Genomic DNA, 23829 nt, shown 5'->3' with positions numbered 1-23829 from the left:
CAGTCTCCTGAGGAAGTACAGTCGGCTTTGGGCTTTTTTATACAGGTGCTCTGTGTTGCATGACCAGTCCAGTTTGTTGTCCACCCACAGCCCGAGATACTTGTATTTGTTGACCACCTCCACCTCCTCCCCCTCTATCTGAACCGGCAGTGGACCTTCTCTGGACCTCCCGAAGTCCACAACCAGTTCCTTGGTCTTTGAGGTGTTGAGTTGCAGGTGGTTTGTGTGACTCCATGTGACTCCATGTAACTTTGTGGGTGATTATTAATTAATAGTTTAATGTTCACATGTACACTTCATGTTCAACAGCTGGTGGTGATTGGACACAGTGCGGTTGTTAATGAAGATGTATAGCAATCTAAAATCCAGTGATGTGTATTGTGCCTCACAGTCCATTTCTTAAACCAGACTATTCTGAACACGTCTGTTGTGTTATACGCATACACCAGTAGATGGCGGTAATGGTTCTGGAACGTGAGGTTGCTGGGATATGGGATAGAGGAGGAGAAAGGCATCGCGTCAGAGGTCTGTCACTGTTATGCACCGTCTTTGTTAAAACTTGGTAACAGTGATCATGTCCAGTTATTCGTGTTCTGTGTGACACAACAGTGTCATCGTATTATTTCACGAGTACCTGGCTGCAGGAGGCGGCTGGGAGCGCGTGTCCTCTGTCAGCCCCCAGACCAATCTCAAGCCCCAAATGTCATTCCGTAAGGCGCCATTTTACGGAATGACGAAAGCACCAAAACATATTGCTTTTTTTAATTTATTTTATTACAGTACAGGCCCTTACAGTCTTGATTGACTCTTGATTTGAAGTGTGATGAATTGAGCAAATATATTGTTTGAACTTTTGGTCAAAAGCAATGAAGCATGATTTTTACCTGCAGATTTACATTTATGGATTTGGAATTTCTCCATTATAATAATAAGATTGATCATGTACACATGAGACTTTTTCAGTACGTGGTTTTCTGTGAGACCAAACAATACATTCTAGCAAAGTAAAACAACAATACATTCAGAAATAAAAACCGTGACATCACCACAGTTTTAGGCCAAGTTTCAGGATGGAACGACTGGGGTTATGGGGTTATGGTTACAAGACATAAAGGTGGCGTTTGACATGGTATTAGCTGTCGTTTTGAATTATATTTTGTTGAAATCATTATCTGCCTGGCAGTTGTAACGTTTTAAATACTTCCTCATAATTTAAGTAGTAACACTGATGTGTATGTTTTCCTCAGAAAAGGACTTTTTCTTTTATTCTCCTGTCAGTAAATCGGGAACCCTAACGTCTATGTGTTTCCATGCCGATGTGCTCTGCTTGTAAACCCATAAAGACATGCACAGTGTTTGTAGACATTCTCTTAGTTAGACTATTAAACACTAAGATCCTGCAGCTCTTAATTACCGTGACATGACAGTCTAAACAGGGGCGGCATGGAGGTGCAGTGGTTAGCACTGTCGCCTCACACCTCTGGGACCCGGGTTCGAGTCTCCGCCTGGGTCACATGTGTGCGGAGTTTGCATGTTCTCCCCGTGTCGTCGTGGGGTTTCCTCCGGGTACTCCGGTTTCCCCCCACAGTCCAAAAACATGCTGAGGCTAATTGGAGTTGCTGAATTGCCCGTAGGTGTGCATGTGTGAGTGAATGGTGTATGAGTGTGCCCTGCGATGGGCTGGCCCCCCATCCTGGGTTGTTCCCTGCCTCGTGCCCATTGATTCCGGGATAGGCTCCGGACCCCCCGCAACCCAATAGGATAAGCGGTTTGGAAAATGGATGGATGGATGGATGGACAGTCTAAACAACAACAACTACACACCGTGTCGTCCGCCATCTTTACATCTTGTAACTCCCCCTGATCACGTAAGTTCTATCCTGAAACTGAGGGCCTAAAACTGTGGTGACATCATGGTCCCGCGGCTCTGCAAATGGATGCATCTCCGTGGGGGGGGGGGGGGCACGGCAGCATTGCTGTGAGACGTACAGACAGGGCTGACTCTGAAGGGGAGCAGCGCACTGGACAGAGCTGACTCTGAAGGGGAGCAGCGCGCTGGACAGGGCTGACTCTCAAGGGGAGCAGCGCACTGGACAGGGTTGACTCTGAAGGGGAGCAGCGCACTGGAGAGGGCCGACTCTCAAGGGGAGCAGCGCACTGCACAGGGTTGACTCTGAAGGGGAGCAGCGCACTGGAGAGGGCCGACTCTCAAGGGGAGCAGCGCACTGGACAGGGCTGACTTTGAAGGGGAGCAGCGCACTGGGCAGGGCTGACTCTGAAGCGGAGCAGCGCACTGGGCAGGGCTGACTCTCAAGGGGAGCAGAAAGATGATGGAGAGCAGCTTCGACGCAGGATTGTGAGAAGCAGGCTGGGCAGGGGCACCGTGTCAAAGCAGTCAGAGAACATGAGAGCCGGACTGGACACGAGAAAAGCCAAATCAGAACGTGATTTGAGGAAAGTCCCAGAGAAGCAGAGGACAAGGCCTATGGGGCAGTTAAACAGGAGAAGACCGGTCCCAATGTACACCAAGACGTACGTCGAGGACAGGGGCAGCCAAGACACCAGCTTCATGAATGTTCATAATGAAAAGGCTATGAAAGCAAAAATAAAGAGTACTGCCGACTTACACTCTAAAAAATAATTTGTTAGGTCTACTTAATTAGTTAAGTATTCTACTGAATACTGTATACAGTCTCCAAAACAGCCATAAAGTTGAATAAAACCTTGTCTGAAATGGTATCAAAAACACAGGACATTACAAATTAAAGGTCGGACTTACAGCATGGCTGCTTATGAAACGTCAATTTGGTTAGATGTGCCCATTGTTCCCAGGATAGGCTCCGGTCTCCCCCGCGACCCCAGTTGGGATTAAGCGGTTGTGGTGATGTGTGGATGTTTTCAGAGGAATATCACGCCACATGAGGTTAAACATATCAACATGTCAGGCAACAGCGCCACGTACCGATCCACCCTCACATAGTGTACAAATATTTATAAGCAGATATCGTGTAAACAGGTCGGGGTCTAAGTGAAACTATACAGTCGTGATGTTATATAAACACTACTGCGGCAGTGGATGGGAGTCTCTTCTGTGTATTTCAGCTAGAGCACGTGCCACCACCGTTAGGCAAATGCCTACTGCTCCAGAAGCCAAGAATCTGAATTCCAAGACATTTAATCTGTTTCGTCACTAGGGGGCAATCTTGTGTCTCCGTGTAACATCGACAAACTAGATATTTTTTGTATTATTTTTATTACTCTGTATAGTTTAATTTTATTAGTTCCATTCAGATTTTATTGTATACATAGCAAACGATTACTTAATAAAATTTCACACTGCAAAACAGCCTTTTTTCAAGGTGACAAAATTTTATCCATTTAGACAGACATACTTCACTGTAGAAATTAGTACTTACCTTGAGGATAGCATTAAGATCTCCTACAGATTTTAATAGAACCATTTATGACTAGAGAAAAGTTGAGCTCAGGACGTTACAAAATGTTGTCACGATGCCAAAATGTTAATTGTAATACGATACCTATCTAAAATATTTCAATGCCAATACTGAAGCAATTCCCCAGCAAAAAAAACCAAAACATCAAGGATATTTATAGATAAAAAGATGACTTAACACAGAATTTAATATTATTTGTTTTTATTAAATACCATTGTAGCTGTCGCCAGGAAATTAGTTGCTTATGTATTTGTTTAATGTTTATTTGTATTTTGTCCAGCGAATGTATTTTGTTTATTTTTGTTGCAACAATGTTATTGTTTGAAATATTATTTGTAAAAGCTTTAATTTAGAGTTTTCTGGTAACAGTTCAGCGGAAAGAGCTATATTTACGTGATCACGTGACCTAACGTAATGAGCAATAAAAAGAAGACAAGGCTAGCAGGTAGAATGAAAACAAGCTAAGAAAAGAAACTCAAAAAAGACTGAAAGCAAGAGGTTATAATGTAGTAATGTCTCCTAATTCTGATCAGAAGGAGCACACGGTATGTTACTGTTTTGCCTTTTCTTGTTTTTGTTATATGTATGTTCGTGATTTTGCGCTGTGTTGTAAACGCAGTAGACCGTTTGCTTAAGACCCATGAATGATTACCGTATGCATAATGGCGAAAAGAGTTTTGTAAAAATTGAATTAGTAATAGTAATTTTCTTTATTTCAGTTTTTCACGGTGTTTGATTTACCACGTCGATGGAAGAAAAAATTAAAAATATCGTGCTGAACATTTCTGACAGAAGAAAACATTAGGAGTAATTACAACCATTTTGTCAATATCAGTCAAATTAAATAAAATATTTTCTCACAGTTGCATAGCGATACCGAACATGTTTTTACAAAATTGAAATGATTCAGTTGCAGCTGCTGAGCTATACAACCATGTAACATGTTTTAATACATTTATACCCCTGATAATTTGATTTTGTTTTTCTATGGCAATTTGCTCTGTGCAGAAATACTGTTTGTATAGTAAATAACACTACATAAGTAAAGATGCATGTGGTGTCTCTATACAAAAAGCACACAGTGTCAGATGAAGAACAGCACATTTACACCCGCTGCTTTAGTCCAAAATCTACATTCGAGTGAAACAAAGGGTCTATCAGAAACAGATCAACTAGGTGTAAGTGCAGCAGTTGTACTGCAATCCCAGTTGCGCAACACATGTCCAGATCATTACAATGACACCCGAACACACTGCTGATCAGCCACCTTCTGGCTTCCAAACCAGCCTGGTTACCCTCCCTCCTCTCTTCTACCCCTTCACTGTCATCTGGCTCATGCTCCTGAGGAGGCAGTTTGCCAGCATGGACTGCAGTGTTGTGCAGCATGGCACACACAACAATGACTGCACAGCACCACTTCACTGTCATGCGGTTCATGCTCCTGAGGAGGTGATTTGCCAGCATGGACTGCGGTGTTGTGCAGCATGGCACACAGAACAATGACTGCAGAGCAGCACTTATGTTGACAGAAATGAATAATGTGCTCTCAAATTGTCAAGTGTATATATGTGAATGAGTTTGTATTGATGACCGATTGGTGGCAGCTGTGAGCTAAGCCAATGTTGTAAAGTGTTAATAAAGTTTTTCTTCATGACGGTAAAGAGACAGGAGTTTAACGTATGTGTCAGTCCTCCATAAAGATATATATATATTCGGTTTAGTATAATATAATACACGCCATAAGTGCCGTAGCATGTATTTCTGGTAACAGGTTATGGGCCCAGAGCAAATGAAAAGGTTTTCAACGATTATTTTTCTCGCTAAGAAAACCGTGGCAACATATCGAGTGCGTTTTTGTTGCGTGATATACTAGAACCATGAGTGGACGGGTAACCGAGTCAAGTAGTCGCTGGTCCCGGCTAATCTTTAATGGAGATGAGCGTAATTATGAACTGTGTGAGACAAAATTTTTGGGCCATCTTCGGTTGCAAGTGCTAAAGGATACCATTTTAAGAAGGCACATCCACGACGAGGATGCGGAAGAGGATGAGCAGAAAAATGCGGAGACATATGCTGAATGATTCCAATTCCTGGATGATGAGTTTATCGTTGGTGATGCGAGAAGCAACAGACGATGGACGAAAAGCGTTACAAATACTGCGGGACTACTATGCAGGTAAATGGAAGCCGCGTGTAATTAGTCTGTATACTGAACTAACCTCAAAGCGAAAGTGTGATCAACTACATCATACGGGCAGAGTCAGCCATCACGGCACTGAGAAACGCTGGTGAAACATTGAGTGATGAACTATTAGTAGCAATGATTCTGAAGGGACTGCCTGAATCATTTAAACCATTCGCGATGAGTAGCAAGGAATACGCATTCCGTATGAGCGAGGGAAACGCAGAGGTCCAACCAAGGCGCGACATAAAGCTGACTGGTCTGGTGGTAGATACGGGGGCAACCTCACATATCATCACGGATATAACGAAGTTCAAGAAGTTTGACGATAGCTTCCACGCTGAGACACACTGTATAGAGCTGGCCGATGGCACAAGATGCAATGGGGTGGCAGAGCGCAGGGGTGATGCAGAGCTCAGCTTGACTGACAGCAAAGGACAACGCCAGACCACGACGCTGAGACAGGCGTTGTACATCCCCTCATACCCACAAGACATCTTTTCTGTAAAAGCAGCCACAGCCAATGGAGCAACTATTATCTTCAAGCAAGGGAAAGACATCCTTCAACATATAGATGGTACAACATTCCTAATTAATGAACAGAACAGACTGTACTATTTACAAACACTGAATGATGAGTGTGTTGATCATTGTAAGAGTTGTCATGACCTGCAGACATGGCATGAGATTTTGGGGCACTGTAATTATGATGACATTCAGAAATTACAGGGAGTTGTTGATGGTATGACAATCAAAGGTACACCAGACAAACCAGTACTACCCTGTGAGGTGTGTATCCAGGGAAAATTTGCTCAGACGCGTAACAGGGAGCCAGATGTAAGGGCCAAAACAGCTCTTGAGTCAGTACACACCGATTTGGCTGGTCCAATAGAGCCGGAGTCTAGAGATGGGTACAGATTTGCATTGTCATTCACTGATGATTACTCCAGTACGATTTTTGTGTACTTTGTGAAAAATAAGAGTGACACAACGTCTGCAACAGAAAAATTTCTTGCAGATACTGCTCCATATGGGACAATTAAACGTATTAGGTCAGATAACGGTACAGAGTTCACAGGAAGGAATTACCAAGCCCTACTCAGAGAAAATAGGATTAGACATGAGACCTCAGCTCCATACTCGCCTCATCAGAATGGAACTGCTGAGAGAAATTGGCGGACATTGTTTGATATGGCACGGTGCATGTTGATAGAGAGTGAATTGCCAAAAGATTTGTGGACCTTTGCAGTGCAGACGGCAGCTGTAATAAGAAACAGATGCTATAACAGACGCACAGGACAGACACCTTACTTAATACTAACAGGGAGGCGACCTGATCTCTCTAGGATGCAGAAGTCTGGGTCAGTGTGTTATGCCTATAAACAGGACAAAAGAAAGCTTGATCCAAAATGTGAGAAAGGAGTCTTTGTCGGGTATGACAACAATAGCCCAGCTTATATGGTTTACTATCCTGAAAATGGGAAGGTACAGAAACACAGATTGGTGAAATTCGTGACCAAGACTAAAGTAGAGCGGGAAACACAGACAGACATTGACGACGATTTGGAAATGTTGAACAGAGTTAGTAAGACTAAACAAAATACCAGTGTGAGTTCAGGGCATACACAAGACCCAGTTCCAGTAAATGCTCCTGAGAAAACACAGCCACAGGCGGCTCAACCACAGGTAGATGAGACCGATAACAAACCCAGACGATACCCCTCTCGAGTGAGACAGAAACCTGCTTATTTAAGTGATTATGTATTGGAAAAAGAGAATGATGATCAAATTCTGACTAACATAGATTTCTGTTACAAAGTCATATGTAATGTACCCCTCTCATTCAGGGAAGCTGTTAATTCACCAAACTCAAAAGAGTGGTGTAAAGCAATGGATAAAGAAATGCAGTCATTGAAAGGAAACGACACATTTACCTTAACCAGCTTACCTGAGGGTAAGAAAGCAGTGGGGGGTAGATGGGTATATGCAGTTAAGAAAGATGTTGATGGGTCTGACAAATTCAAAGCACGATTTGTAGCCAAAGGATACAATCAGAAAATGGGAATTGACTATGAGGAAACATTTTCTCCTACTGCCAATATGACCAGCATCAGGGTAATAATGCAGAAAGCAGTACAGGATAACCTGATCTTACATCAGATGGATGTGAAAACTGCTTACTTACATGCACCCATAGATTGTGAGATCTACATTGAACAGCCAGAAGGTTATGAGATCAAATGCAAAACTAATAAGAACTTGGTGTATAAACTGAAAAAATCACTGTATGGTCTAAAACAATCAGGAAGAAACTGGAATACAATGTTAAACGAATTTCTGATTGATAATGGATTTGTAAAAAATCAGATGGATCACTGTGTTTACACTAAAGAAACAACAACTGAGAAAGTGATTATGGTTGTGTGGGTAGATGACTTGATCATTGCTGTCAGTGACGAAAATGCACTAAAGATTGTGAAGGAAATGCTCACTGGAAAATTTAAAATGAAAGATATGGGTAGACTGAAACATTTTCTTGGTATTGATTTTGAGCAAGACCATGAATGCGTAAAAATGTCGCAGAAGAGATATGTGGAGAAAATTCTAGAAAGATGTGATATGCAACATTATAAACCAAGAATGACTCCTTGTGAACAGAATTTGAGCTAATATAGTGGTACGGAAATGATGCAACAGGTCAAGAAATACAGAGAGGTTGTAGGTAGCCTTATCTATCTAGCTACATGTACAAGACCAGATCTCAGTTTTATTGTTAGTAAACTGTCTCAGTACTTTACAGGACCGACAGAAGAGCAATGGTGTACAGTTAAACACACACTGAGATATCTAAAAGGCACATCTGAGAAAGAGTTGTGTTACAGAAGAAGTGACAGTGACAAACTGGGAATTTATGCTTACAGTGACACGGACTGGCGGCCGATGTAGCCGATAGACGCAGTAAAACAGGTTTTTGTGTGAGCCTTAATGTGAACGGTGCTTTGGTTTCATGGAAAACCAAAAAGCAACCAACTGTGGCACTGTCTACATGTGAGGCAGAATATATGGCTTTAGCTGCAACTACACAAGAATGCATGTACCTAATTCAGCTGTTAGAAGGTATTGATGGATATCAGTACGCACCACCTGTGATATATGAAGATAATCAGGGTGCGATTGCTTTGGCGAAAAATCCGGTAAGCAGACAAAGATGCAAACGTAGATATAAAATACCATTTTGTTATGTCATCGTTGAATGATGGAAAAATACGTTTGATCTATTGCCCGACTGAACAAATGATAGCAGATGTGATGACAAAGCCTGCAACAACATTTAAGTTGATTAAGTTTGCAAAGTTTATGTTTGGAGAGTAGATGTACACAAGAGAGTGTATATGATGTAAAGAGAAAATAGAACCTACTGTATTTTTCTTTGAAGGTGATAATGTGAGAGTAAGTGGGGGTGTTGACAGAAATGAATAATGTGCTCTCAAACTGTCAAGTGTATATATTTGAATGAGTTTGTATTGATGACCGATGGGTGGCAGCTGTGACCTAAGCCAATGTTGGAAAGTGTTAATAAAGTTTTTCTTCTTGACGGTAAAGAGACAGAAGTTTAACGTGTGTGTGTCAGTCCTCCGTAAAGGCATATATGTATTCGGTTTAGTATAATATAATACACGCCATAACCGCCGTAGCATGTTTTTCTGCTAACAACTTCACTGTCATCCGGCTCATGCTCCTGAGGAGGTGATATGCCAGCACGGACTACAGTGTTGTGCAGCAAGGCACACACAACAATGACTGCACAGCACCACTTCACTGTCATTCAGCTCATGCTCCTGAGGAGGTGATATGCCAGCACGGACTGCAGTGTTGTGCAGCATGGCACACACAACAATGACTGCAGAGCACCACTTGTGGGAGAAGCATAAACACCCTGAGGACTTATGTAATCACCAGAACTGCGTCTTGCAAACGGCCAGAGCACCCTCTACAACACTGCACGTTTGTTGATGTGCTGCATTTTACCTCACCTGAGTCACAGTTTGAAGACTCACCAGAAGAGTGAGGAGGTATTCACACAGGGTATGTCCGCTACATCTCAGTAACCAGCCACCGGCAAAACCGCATTGAGGCTACCAACTTGACTTCTTGGACGTTGCCGTCTCCTCAAATGCCATCTCCGGTTCAGTTGCAGAATTCTGTAAATGGCTGCCATTGTCGTTGCTGTTAATCAGCCTCTCGAGAGGGTAGATGGAGTCGCACCGAGGTCAAAAAGCTGTATGGTCTGTCCTGGGAGTGCAGGAAAAGGCAGGCACATGTGCAGATGGGGGAAAGTGGAAACGCACACTCACGCAGGCAGTGGGATTGGCGATCAGGAGTTACTCTCACATGGGAGAACATGGAACGAGATGCAAGACTCTTGGGAAAGAGAGGAATTTTATAGTATGCTTGGTAATTTCTCATAGTAATAATTCTTCACAATGGCTAGACGGGACTGACTGGTGTTGTACACATCTGGAGGATCAGTGATGTGTCACATTTGTTAGTATTCTGGGCATGTTGATTGGTGAACAGGGAACCCGGTGCGACGATGTGTCACAGCTGTTAACACTCCGGGCGTGTTGATTGGTGAACAGGGGACCTGGTGTGGCGATATGTCACAGCTGTTAGCACTCCGGGCGTGTTGATTGGTGAACAGGGGACCCGGTGCGATGATGTGTCACAGCTGTTAATACTCCAGACATGTTGATTGATGAACAGGGAACCCGGTGCGGCGATGTGTCACAGCTGTTAGTACTCCGGGCGTGTTGATTGGTGAACAGGGAACCCGGTGCGGCGATGTGTCACAGCTGTTAGTACTCCGGGCGTGTTGATTGGTGAACAGGGAACCCGGTGCGGCGATGTGTCACAGCTGTTAGTACTCCGGGCATGTAGATTGGTGAACAGGGGACCTGCTGCGACGATGTGTCACAGCTGTTAGTACTCCGGGCGTGTTGATTGGTGAACAGGGCTGTAGTTATGCTGGGGAAAGTGGTTGATTGCAGTTCTGCCTTGGGGAGACTGGGCATAAGCTTAAGATGGGTTAGTTGTAACCAAGTCTATTTCTCAAATCAGGAACAAGGTACAAATTGCATAACTCACTCTGCACATGCTCAGTTTAGTCTTTATGTCACATGTGAAGGAGTGTCCTGTAACAGATACACTCAGATAACTCACTCTGCACACGCTCAGTTTAGTATTTATGTCACATGTGAAGGAGCGCCCTGTAACAGACACGCTCAGATAACTCACTCTGCACACGCTCAGTTTAGTCTTTCAGTCATTTAGGGTTACCTTTCCTATAGAACAGGTCTATACATTGTCCTTTTATTAAACAAACTAAATAGCTTTGTGTTATTTATCTAATTTACACAACAGCTTGTCATTTTTATCACGGTCGCGCGTTTACAATTCCCCTCTGCTCTCTGTATCGTGCATGGTGGAGCTCCGCCCCGATACGCGCACGCACACAGGTGAGCACACTCCCCCCAGCTGACAGAGAGCACGCGTCGGAAAATATGTCGCATCAACCACCCAGTTAGCAGCATAAACTGTGAGAGGGACCTCTCAACCATGAACAGGGTAATAAATACGTCGCACAATGGGATTTTCTGCTTTAAACTATCACTATTTTAAGCTGTCAGGTATCACTTTTAAAGCCTAACAGTTAATGTATTTGCAGGTCCAGACAAACATCCGCAATAGGCTGCAAGGAGACCATCTTGCAGCCTGCATGCGGATCTCAGTAAATGGGCCAGACGTCTCTGACTTCCCATGTCAGGAGGCTGTAGAGATGTTCTTCCAGAAGCCAGAAAGATACACTGCAGTGACTAAAGCTGCACACTTTGTGGATAATTGTCATAAAAAGAAATTTTCTGATGTTTAGTTCAGTTGTTATATTGACCGCTGTCATTAAAAGAAACACATGATCACCATGAATCCTGTCGGTGTCTGTCTGCCCCCCCCCCCCCCCCCCCCCCCGTAAACCCAGTGGAAACACTGCAGGCGCAGTTCAATACACGTGTCACCACTGTCGTTCTGATGGTGACTAACATGAGACACGCAGAGCTTTTTTTTCCAAATAATGATGTAATATATATATTTTTACCCAAACAGCAACCTCGTACTAGTATAAACAATGAAATAACAGATGCCTCATATGGAGGGTCCTTAGTAATGTCAAAACTGAATGCCATTCCGGGACTGGTCAGTGATGAAGGGAGATTCGCTGTATAAAGAGCGATTTCACCTTTACCTTTCATTCTTAGAGATTCTTTCAAAGGAAGCATTAGTGAATCAGAAGCTCAGCTATTTCGTTTGCATGATTTCTGCATCACTGTGGGTTTAAGTTGCACAGAGGTGCAGGGCTTCAAACATGAAAATGTTCAGGCCCCAAAGAAGAAGTGTGGTCTTCTTGGTTTCTGCAGGAAGCTGAGAGAGACCAAGCCAAGAGAGGGAGACATGGTTAATAAGGACAGCGGCTGGCGGAAGTCTGAATGGGGAAATGATGTGCGGCTTTCGCAGGGGACAGAACATTCAGCTGGAGATGCTGCATTCAGGAATTAATTTGCTGGGGAAACATTACAGTCAGAGTCAGACAACTTGGGTCATTGTTGCATTTTGGTCGTCACACTCAACCAAACTACACTTATTCTTGCTAGCGTCTATGGCTTAACTCTTCTCTAGAAAATGATATTTCACTTGGAAATCTGGATGATAAAATCTTATTTTTACGAAGCAAACTTTAACTTTAGGACAGTCATTGGTCCCAAAATGGGTAGGATTCTACGTTGGAGAGCTGAACAGCTTAATTATTATCTGTACTCTTTTATGGAAAGATTTGAGTTGCGTGACATATGAAGAGAGTGATTCCCTCAGGCTACGACATTTACATGGTCCTGAGACGGCTCTAGGCAGCCTCGTATCCATCACTGGCTTTTATCTAAAACTATGACGATAACCTCTCTGATATTCTGTGGGCTCCTTTAACTGACCAGAGGGCAGTTTTTTAGCAACAGCTCTCTGAGTAGATTGTGTATTGGGTCCTGTTAGAAAGTCTCTTTGGAAAAGGGACATATCATTGTTGGAAAAAATTACAGTATTCAGTAAATTACAGTAAAGTATAAAGCTTTGTTTCATAAATCTTATAGTAGTAATTATAAGTTGCTCAAGTTTGAGGCTGGATAATTCCTGAGAAGTTTTGATGCTGATTTGGCAAAAAAAAAAGCAGAACCTTTGAGGATGATGTTATTTCACTTCCTAGTGTGACCGATCGGTCTGACCGAGATAAAGCACAAAATGCCAGTTTGCAGAATGCTTTGGATGCTCTACATACGGAAAAGGCGATGGGAGTGAACATCTCCTGCTGTGACTGCAGCTGAGTGAGGCTGCTGCGTGAGGACCGGCCGCCTGTGAGCGCTTTGGGACGGGAGAGCAGCCCACAGCCGAACTCGGTGAGAAGAGAGAACGATGCGTGCTTTCACGTCAGAGTCTCCAAAAGTCCCCAGTAACACCAGAAAAAGTCACTAGATTTGTCGCTAGTTCCTTTTTTGAAATCGAGTCGCTAGAGGGCTCTAAAAAGTCGCTAAATATAGCGAAAAAATCACTAAGTTGGCAACACTGGTGATGGCAGAGGTGAGGTCCGTATCTGGGAGCATCGTGACTCTGCGGACACAGCGTGTCCTGAACATGGCCTGGTAATCATTATTTGATAAAAGTGCGCAACGCGATACGAGTATCAGTACAATTGAACGTTTTTTCCTTCATACTATGAAGTAGAAAACAGTTTTTTGCCGGCCGGACAGCGTAATAATTAAAATGCAAAGACGTATGAAGCCAAATTAAATACTCGGGCTTCATGTACCTCCCTCATGTACGCCCTTGGGTTCTCAAAGACAGAATACTTAAAAACACGAAGGAGTGTGTGTGATTAACAGTGTCAGGATCAAACGATATTTTCATACAAATCGGTGTTATGATATGTTACAATATGGCGCAGTGTTTAGCGCTGCTGGTCTCGGGTTCGGTACCCGGGTCGTGTGTAGGACCTTTATGTGTGGGGTTTCCGCCGGGGGGGTGGGGGAGAGTGCGCGATAGGTTATTTGATGATTCTAAGTTGGCCCTGTGAGTGTGTTGGCGCCTGCCTAGGGTTGGTTCCTGCCTGTACCCATTGTTCCCAGGATAGGCTCTGGTCTCCCCCGCAACCCCAGTTGGGATTAAGCGGTTATGGTGATGTGTGGATGTTTTCAGAGGAATATCATGCAACATGAGGTTAAACATATCAACATGTCAGGCAACAACGCCACCTACTGATCCACCCTCACATAGTGTACAAATATTTATAAGCTAATATTGTGTAAACAGGTCGGGGTCTAAGTGAAACTGTACAGTCGTGATGTTATATAAACACTACTGCGGCCGTGGATGGGAGTCTTTTCTGTGTATTTCAGCTAGAGCCCGTGCCACCACCGTTAGGCAAATGCCTGCTGTTCCTGAAGCCAAGAATCTGAATTCCAAGACATTTAATCTGTTTCGTCACTAGGGGGCAATCTTGTGTCTCCGTGTAACATTGACAAACTAGATAATTTTAGTATTATTTTTATTTCTGTGTATATCCATCCATCCATTTTCCAAACCGCTTATCCTACTGGGTCGCGGGGGGTCCGGAGCCTATCTCGGAAGCAATGGGCACGAGGCAGGGAACAACCCAGGATGGCGGTCCAGCCCATCGCAATTTGCACTAATTCATAATAGAGAATTTAAGTATTTAAAAGGTGCCTGTAATTCAATGCACAGTTAAAATAACGGGAATATCAGTGTAAAGCAGCCGCAGCACAGGACAAATTTCCACCTATGGCCACGAGTTCGTGTATTTAAACTAATGCTGAAGTAACTATTTCGTTGAACAGCATCCAAACCTGTTAGAATCTTATATACCTGGATCATGTCCCCCCTCAGTCTCCTTTGCTTGAGACTGAACAGATTTAGCTCAAGTAACCATTCCTCATATGACATTCCTCTAAGACCAGGAATAATTTTTGTGGCCCTACGCTGCACCTTTTCTAAGGCCACAATGTCCTTTTTAAGATATGGTGACCAAACCTGCACACAATATTCTAGCTGAGGTCTCACCAAGGAATTGTATAATCTTAGTATTACCTCCCTGAACTTAAACTCCACACACCTGGAGATATACCCCAACATCCTATTGGCCTTTTTTATTGCTTCCCCACACTGGCGAGAATGGGACATGGAAGCATCAACATACACACCAAGGTCTTTCTCATGATCAGCTACCTTTATTTCAGTGACACCCATGAAATACCTGTACTTTATATTTCTGCTCCCTAGATGGAGTACCTTACATTTGTCTACGTTAAATTTCATCTGCCAGGTATCGGCCCAGTCACTAATTAAATCAAGATCCCGCTGTAGCTGCTGAGCCGCTAATTCAGTATCTGCTACACCACCCACCTTGGTGTCATCTGCAAATTTCACCAGTTTACTGTATATATTGGTATCCATATCATTTATGTAAATTAGGAACAATAGTGGTCCTAAAATCGAACCCTGCGGTACCCCACTATGAACGCAAGCCCACTGTGACATTGTGCCTCTTATAACTACTCGCTGTTTCCTATCTGTTAACCAGTTATCAATCCAGGTCGCTACGGTACCTAAAATACCTGTCGCTTTGAGTTTAAGTAGGAGCCTTTTGTGGGGGACAACATCAAAAGCCTTTTGGAAATCTAAGTAGATGACATCATAGGCCTTCTTATCATCAACTTCCTGAGTAGCTTCCTCAAAAAACTCCAACAGATTTGTTAAAGAGGATCTATCTCTCCTAAATCCATGCTGGCTATCCTGCAAAATGTTATTGGAGTCCAGGTAATCTACCATTTTCTCTTTGATTATAGCCTCCATAACTTTACCAGTTATACAAGTTAGACTGATTGGCCTATAGTTAGACAAATTACTTCTATCCCCTTTTTGAAATATAATGCAGAATGTGCGTTATGACAGAATTAGGTGGCGGCGGAGCTTGTCCCCTTTCGCTTATCGTTTATTATTAAGTCACATGGATAAAACCCCCCAAAACGGTCCGCCGTGCCACTGAGTCCGCGTCCGCTTCTGCTCAGACCACTTCCGCGTTTGACACGAAGCGGATCATTCCCTGTCTGTAAATGAAAGAGAAAGTGATTTAAAGCTGGAATCGCCATTTTGTCAAGACACACGAATAAGATTCTGGAAAAAATATTTTTATTGCAAGGTAAGATTAAAGTTAACAGTCACAACTAATATAATGAACATTTATGACACACTTGTATAGAGCGACGGTGCCATTGATTTAAGCGCTACTTCACGTTTTTGTCTTTCTCTTGTAAAGTAAAACGTCACTTTGTGATTTCTGTAAATTTTATATTTATTTCCAAAGCATTTATCAGTCATACAGTTCAGATGTGTTGCATTGTACGTCGATATAAGTGCTGTGCCTAAGTTATGTGCTGATGCTTCTAAAATGTTCAGTAACTTTCTCAGTACTAGTGGAGAAAGTCAGTCTGCAGCCCGGACATGAAATGTGTCAGAATGGAATCTCAGTGCTTTGTTTCGATGTAAAAGTGCTGAGGACTAGATGTTGTTTATGTATGTATCTATTTACCCTTCATGTTCACAGAGACCCCAGCAAGAATCATCTGGTCTGGATCGGCACAAAAATGGAGGAAGCTGCTTCTGAAATGCGCCCCCCTGTGGGGTGTAACAGAAAGAGCACTGAGAGGTAACAGTGTTACAGCCCACTAGCATGCATGTCTCTCTGGGTCTATAGTCAGGCCATAACATACAGTAACCTGGGCTCCTAGCTAGGGCTGGTCAGTGGGCAGCACTGTACTATGTGTAGCTTCATAAAAAGACCTCGCCATCTTCTTTCTGTGCCTTTTTCTTCCACAATCAGCCAGTTATTTTATACTAGAGGCGAGCAGCAGATCATCCCTCCTATATAAAATGGCCACATAACAAAACTAAACAAACAAATTAATATGTATGAACAGGAAGACACTACCAAAGACCCATCTAATGATGTTTAGTATTATTTTTAAAAGCTACCTTTCCTGGAATTATGTAAATTATAGGTGAGACAATTTATTTCACATTAACTGAAAACTAAGCAGCAGTGTGATGCCGTCCCCATTGTATGAATTATATTTATACCACGAGGGTTTGATTCCTCTCACTGCCCAGTGTCCTGATGAAGAGAGCAGACTCCCCTGTACCCAGCAGTGTGATGCCGTCCCCATTGTATGAATTATATTTATACCATAAGGGTTTGTTTCCTCTCACTGCCCACAGTGTCCGGATGAAGAGAGCAGACTCCCCTGTACCCAGCTGTGTTTCCCTGAAGAGTGACAGGTCAATGCCTCTACCACCCACCTTCAGTGAGGGACCTTTTCCTACAGATCAAAGGTAAATGTGCATTTAAACAAACAGTTTAAAACACTCAGACTCTCAGTCAAATGGCACAGAGACACATACAATGTATGAGGAAAGAAACTTTATATTGAATGCGTAATATTTTAACTTCGTTAAATCCATTTGACTTTGAGATTTTAAAGAGATGTTCTGTCTGTATAACTGTCTGTGTTCTACACTGTCTGACCAAAAAAAGTTGCTATTTGAATTAAAATCAGCAAATATTTAAAAGCCAATGACTGGATCGGTATTATAGCTCAGCAACGTTATGCAGCAATAAAGTGAAGTCAGCCAAGTGCCTGAATCTACTAAACGGGCAGGTTATCACATCAATGGATGTTTTCTTTTTATTTAGTCTGGGGTTAATTAATACTTAAGTAATAAGTAAAATCTTACCATTTAACCTGATGTTTTTTATAGGAAAATCTGCCTACCTTTTGGGGGGTGGCATGGTGGTGCAGTGGTTAGCACTTTTGCCTCACACCTCTGGGACCCGGGTTCGAGTCTCCGCCTGGGTCATATGTGTGTGGAGTTTGCATGTTCTCCCCATATCATCGTGGGGTTTCCTCCGGGTACTCCGGTTTCCACCCACATTCCAAAAACATGCTGAGGCTAATTGGAGTCGCTAAATTTTCCATAGGTGTGCATGTTTGAGTGAATGGTGTGTGAGTGTGCCCTGCGATGAGCTGGCCCCCCATCGTGGGTTGTTCCCTGCCTCATGCCCATTGCTTCCGGGATAGGCTCCGGACCCCCCGCGACCCAATGGGATAAGCGAATTGGATAATGGATGGATGCCTACCTTTTGGAAATGAAGTATAAAATGTTTTAAATAAATTAAGCTAAAGTTTACCAACTTTCACAGTACCACTCTATAGGCTTTGCTCAAGGGCCCAAAGACATGTGACTTTTCTGCTGAGGCTGGGCATAAACCGGCGACCTTCTGATCACAGGCCCAGAGGCTTTTTCTGCTAAGGCTGGGCATAAACCGGCAACCTTCCGATCACAGGCCCAGAGGCTTATTCTGCTGAGGCTGAGCATAAACCGGCGACCTTCTGATCACAGGCCCAGAGGCTTACTCTGCTGAGGCTGGGCATAAACCGGTGACCTTCCGATCACAGACCCAGAGGCTTACTCTGATGAGGCTGGGCATAAACCGGCGAATTTCCAATCACAAGCCCAGAGACTTACTCTGGTGAGGCTGGGCATAAACCGGCGACCTTCCGATCACAGACCCAGAGGCTCACTCTGCTAAGGCTGGGCATAAACCGGCGACCTTCCGATCACAGGCCCAGAGCCTCACTCTGCTGAGGCTGGGCATAAACCGGCGACCTTCCGATCACAGGCCCAGAGGCTTACTCTGCTGAGGCTGGGCATAAACCGGCGACCTTCCGACCACAGGCCGAGAGGCTCACTCTGCTGAGGCTGGGCATGAACCGGCGACCTTCGGATCAGAGGCCCAGAGGCTCACTCTGCTGAGGCTGGGCATAAACCGGCGACCATCTGATCACAGGCCCAGAGGCTTACTCTGGTGAGGCTGGGCATAAACCGGTGACCTTCCGATCACAGGCCCAGAGGCTTACTCTACTGAGACTGGGCATAAACCGGCGACCTTCAGATCACAGACCCAGAGGCTTACTTTGCTTAGGCTGGGCAAAAACCGGCGACCTTCCGATCACAGGCCCAGAGACGTACTCTGCTGAGACTGGGTATAAATCGACTAGCTTCCAATCACAGGCCCAGAGGCTCACTCTGCTGAGGCTGGGCATAAACCGGCGACCTTCTGATCACAGGCCCAGAGACTTACTCTGTTGAGGCTGGGCATAATCCGGCGACCTTCCGATCACAGGCCCAGAGGCTTACTCTGCTGAGGCTGGGTATAAATCGACTAGCTTCCAATCACAGGCCCAGAGGCTCACTCTGCTGAGGCTGGGCATAAACCGGCGACCTTCTGATCACAGGCCCAGAGACTTACTCTGTTGAGGCTGGGCATAAACCGGCGACCTTCCCATCACAGGCCCAGAGACTTACTCTGCTGAGACTGGGCATAAACCGGCGACCTTCCGAACACAGGCCCAGAGGCTTACTCTGCTGAGGCTGGGTATAAATCGACTAGCTTCCAATCACAGGCCCAGAGGCTCACTCTGCTGAGGCTGGGCATAAACCAGCGACCTTCTGATCACAGGCCCAGAGACTTACTCTGTTGAGGCTGGGCATAATCCGGCGACCTTCCGATCACAGGCCCAGAGGCTTACTCTGCTGAGGCTGGGCATAAACCGGCGACCTTCAGATCACAGACCCAGAGGCTTACTCTGCTGAGGCTGGGCATAAACCGGCGACCTTCCGATCACAGGCCCAGAGACTTACTCTGCTGAGACTGGGCATAAACCTGCGACCTTCCGAACACAGGCCCAGAGGCTTACACTGCTGAGGCTGGGCATAAACCGGCGACCTTCCGATCACAGGCCCAGAGGCTTACTCTACTGAGGCTGGGCATAAACCGGCGACCTTCCGATCACAGGCCCAGAGGCTTACTCTGCTGAGGCTGGGCATCAACCGGCGACCTTCCGATCACAAGCCCGGAGGCTTACTCTGCTGAGGCTGAGCATAAACCAGCGACCTTCTGATCAGAGGCCCAGAGGCTCACTCTGCTGACGCTGGGCATAAATCGTCGAGCTTCCGATCACAGGCCCAGAGGCTTACTCTGCTGAGGCTGGGGATAAACTGGCGACCTTCCGATCACAGACCCTTATGTCTCTCTCTGTGTATAGTCAGGCCATAACATAAAGTAACCTGGGCTCCAAGCTAGGGCTGGCTCAGTGGGCAGCACTGTAATATGTGTAGCTTAATTAAAAGACCTCGCCATCTTCTTTCTTCGCCTTTTTATTCCACAATCAGCCAGTTATTTTATACTAGAGGCGAGCAGCAGATCATCTCTCCTATATAAAATGGCCATATAACAAAACTAAACAAACAAACTAATGTGTATGAACAGGAAGACACTACCAAAGACCCATCTAATGATGTTTAGTATTATTTTTAAAAGCTACCTTTCCTGGAATTATGTAAATTATAGGTGAGACAATTTATTTCACATTACCTGAAAACTAAGCAGCAGTGTGATTCCGTCCCCATTGTATGAATTATATTTATACCATGAGAGTTTGTTTCCTCTCACTGCACACAGTGTCCTGATGGAGAGAGCAGACTCCCCTGTACCCAGCAATGTGATGCCGTCCCCATTGTATGAATTATATTCATATCATGAGGGTTTGATTCCTCTCACTGCACACAGTGTCCTGATGAAGAGAGCAGACTCCCCTGTACCCAGCAGTGTGATGCCGTCCCCATTGTATGAATTATATTTATACCATGAGGGTTTGTTTCCTCTCACTGCCCACAGTGTCCTGATGAAGAGAGCAGACTCCCCTGTACCCAGCAGTGTGATGCCGTCCCCATTGTATGAATTATATTCATACCATGAGGGTTTGTTTCCTCTCACTGCCAAAAGTGTCCTGATGAAGAGAGCAGACTCCTCTGTACCCAGCAGTGTGATGCCATCCCCATTGAATGAATTATATTTATACCACGAGGGTTTGATTCCTCTCACTGTTCACAGTGTCCTGATGAAGAGTGCAGACTCCCCTGTACCCAGCAGTGTGATGCCGTCCCCATTGTATGAATTATATTTATACCACGAGGGTTTGATTCCTCTCACTGCCCACAGTGTCCTGATGAAGAGAGCAGACTCCCCTGTACCCAGCTGTGTTTCCCTGAAGAGTGACGCGTCACTGCCTCTACCACCCACCTTCAGTGAGGGACCTTTTCCTAAAGATCAAAGATAAATGTGCATTTAGACAAACACTGTTTAAAACACTCAGATCTCAGTGAAATGGCACAAAGACATACAAGCTATGAGGAAAGAAGCTTTATATTGAATGTATAATTTTTTTACTTTGTCAAATGCAGTTGGCTTTGAGAATTTAAAGAGATGTTCTGTCTGTATTACGGTCTGTATTCTCCACTGTCTGACCAATGAAAGTTGCTATCACAGGCCCAGAGGCTCACTCTGCTGAGGCTGGGCTTAAACCGGCTACCTTCCGATCACAGGCCCAGAGGCTTTTTCTGCTGAGACTGGGCATAAACCGGCGACCTTCCGATCACAGACCCGGAGGCTCACTCTGTTGAGGCTGGGCATAAACCGACGACATTCTGATCACTGGCCGAGAGGCTCACTCTGCTGAGGCTGGGCATAAACCGGCGACCTTCCGATCACAGTCCCGGAGGCTTACTCTGCTGAGGCTGGGCATAAACCGGCGACCTTCTGATCACAGGCCCTCATGTCTCTTTGGGTCAATAGTCAGGCCATAACATAAAGTAACCTGGGCTCCTAGCTAGGGCTGGTCAGTGGGCAGCACTGTAATATGTGTAGCTTTATAAAAAGACCTCTCCATCTTCTTTCTTTGCCTTTTTCTTCCACAATCAGTCAGTTATTGTATATTGAAGGTGAGTAACAGATCATCCCTCCTATAGAAAATGGCCACATAACAAAAATAAACAAACAAAGAAATATATATATATACAGGTAAAAATGGAGGTTTTTAACAATGATACTAAACCTTTCATATGACTATCTAAATTATAGGTGTGACGATTTATTTCATATTAAAGTTACCTGTAAACTATTATGTTTACAGGAAGGGCTTCACAGCATATCAAAGTATATGAAGGCAGAGCAGAAAGATAAACAGTAGTGTGATGCCGTCCCCATTGTATGAATTATATTTATACCATGAGGGTTTGTTTCCTCTCACTGCCCACAGTGTCCTGATGAAGAGAGCAGACTCCCCTGTACCCAGCAGTGTGATGCCGTCCCCATTGTATGAATTATATTTATATCATGAGGGTTTGTTTCCTCTCACTGCACACAGTGTCCTGATGAAGATAGCAGACTCCCCTGTACCCAGCAGTGTGATGCCGTCCCCATTGTATGAATTATATTAATACCATGAGGGTTTGTTTCCTCTCATTGCCCACAGTGTCCTGATGAAGAGAGCAGACTCCCCTGTACCCAGCAGTGTGATGCCGTCCCCATTGTATGAATTATATTTATACCATGAGGGTTTGTTTCCTCTCACTGCCCACAGTGTCCCAATGAAGAGAGCAGACTCCCCTGTACCCAGCAGTGTGATGCCGTCCCCATTGTATGAATTATATTTATACCATGAGGGTTTGTTTCCTCTCACTGCACACAGTGTCCTGATGAAGAGAGCAGACTCCCCTGTACCCAGCAGTGTGATGCCGTCCCCATTGTATGAATTATATTTATACCATGAGGGTTTGATTCCTCTAACTGCCCACAGTGTCCTGATGAAGAGAGCAGACTCCCCTGTACCCAGCAGTGTGATGCCGTCCCCATTGTATGAATTATATTTATACCATGAGGGTTTGTTTCCTCTCACCGCACACAGTGTCCTGATGAAGAGAGCAGACTCCCCTGTACCCAGCTGTGTTTCCATGAAGAGTGACTGGTCAATGGAGCACCCAGCCACCTTCAAAGAGGGACCTTTTCCTACAGATCAAAGGTAAATGTGCATTTAGACAAACACTGTTTAAAACACTCAGATCTCAGTGAAATGGCACAAAGACATACAAGCTATGAGGAAAGAAGCTTTATATTGAATGTATAATTTTTTTACTTTGTCAAATGCAGTTGGCTTTGACAATTTAAAGAGATGTTCTGTCTGTATTACGGTCTGTGTTCTCCACTGTCTGACCAATGAAAGTTGCTATCACAGGCCCAGAGGCTCACTCTGCTGAGGCTGGGCTTAAACCGGCTACCTTCCGATCACAGGCCCAGAGGCTCACTCTGCTGAGGCTGGGCATAAACCGGCGACCTTCCGATCACAGGCCCAGAGGCTCACTCTGCTGAGGCTGGGCATAAACCGGCGACCTTCCGATCACAGGCCCAGAGGCTTACTCTGCTGAGGCTGGGCATAAACCGGCGACCTTCCGACCACAGGCCGAGAGGCTCATTCTGCTGAGGCTGGGCATGAACCGGCGACCTTCGGATCAGAGGCCCAGAGGCTCACTCTGCTGAGGCTGGGCATAAACCGGCGACCATCTGATCACAGGCCCAGAGGCTTACTCTGGTGAGGCTGGGCATAAACCGGTGACCTTCCGATCACAGGCCCAGAGGCTTACTCTGCTGAGACTGGGCATAAACCGGCGACCTTCTGATCACAGGCCCAGAGACTTACTCTGTTGAGGCTGGGCATAATCCGGCGACCTTCCGATCACAGGCCCAGAGGATTACTCTGCTGAGGCTGGGTATAAATCGACTAGCTTCCAATCACAGGCCCAGAGGCTCACTCTGCTGAGGCTGGGCATAAACCGGCGACCTTCTGATCACAGGCCCAGAGACTTACTCTGTTGAGGCTGGGCATAAACCGGCGACCTTCCCATCACAGGCCCAGAGACTTACTCTGCTGAGACTGGGCATAAACCGGCGACCTTCCGAACACAGGCCCAGAGGCTTACTCTGCTGAGGCTGGGTATAAATCGACTAGCTTCCAATCACAGGCCCAGAGGCTCACTCTGCTGAGGCTGGGCATAAACCAGCGACCTTCTGATCACAGGCCCAGAGACTTACTCTGTTGAGGCTGGGCATAATCCGGCGACCTTCCG

The 23829-nt window shown here is 44.9% G+C and overlaps 1 protein-coding gene across 1 annotated transcript in view; it reads left to right on the top strand.

Annotated features, from left to right (window-relative positions):
• Positions 1-23829, top strand: part of LOC125727368 (protein NLRC5-like) — a 479373-nt gene that overhangs the window by 150675 nt on the left and 304869 nt on the right. The window contains exons 5-6 of the mRNA XM_049004038.1: positions 17026-17139; positions 22614-22727. Of these exons, the coding sequence (XP_048859995.1) occupies positions 17026-17139; positions 22614-22727 (228 nt within the window). The remainder of the gene's footprint in view (positions 1-17025; positions 17140-22613; positions 22728-23829) is intronic.

Source organism: Brienomyrus brachyistius, unplaced genomic scaffold, assembly GCF_023856365.1.
Source record: "Brienomyrus brachyistius isolate T26 unplaced genomic scaffold, BBRACH_0.4 scaffold95, whole genome shotgun sequence".
Taxonomy (NCBI): Eukaryota; Metazoa; Chordata; class Actinopteri; order Osteoglossiformes; family Mormyridae; genus Brienomyrus; species Brienomyrus brachyistius.
Note: the sequence above shows the minus strand (reverse complement) of the source record. Positions and strands in the feature narration are given on the sequence as shown.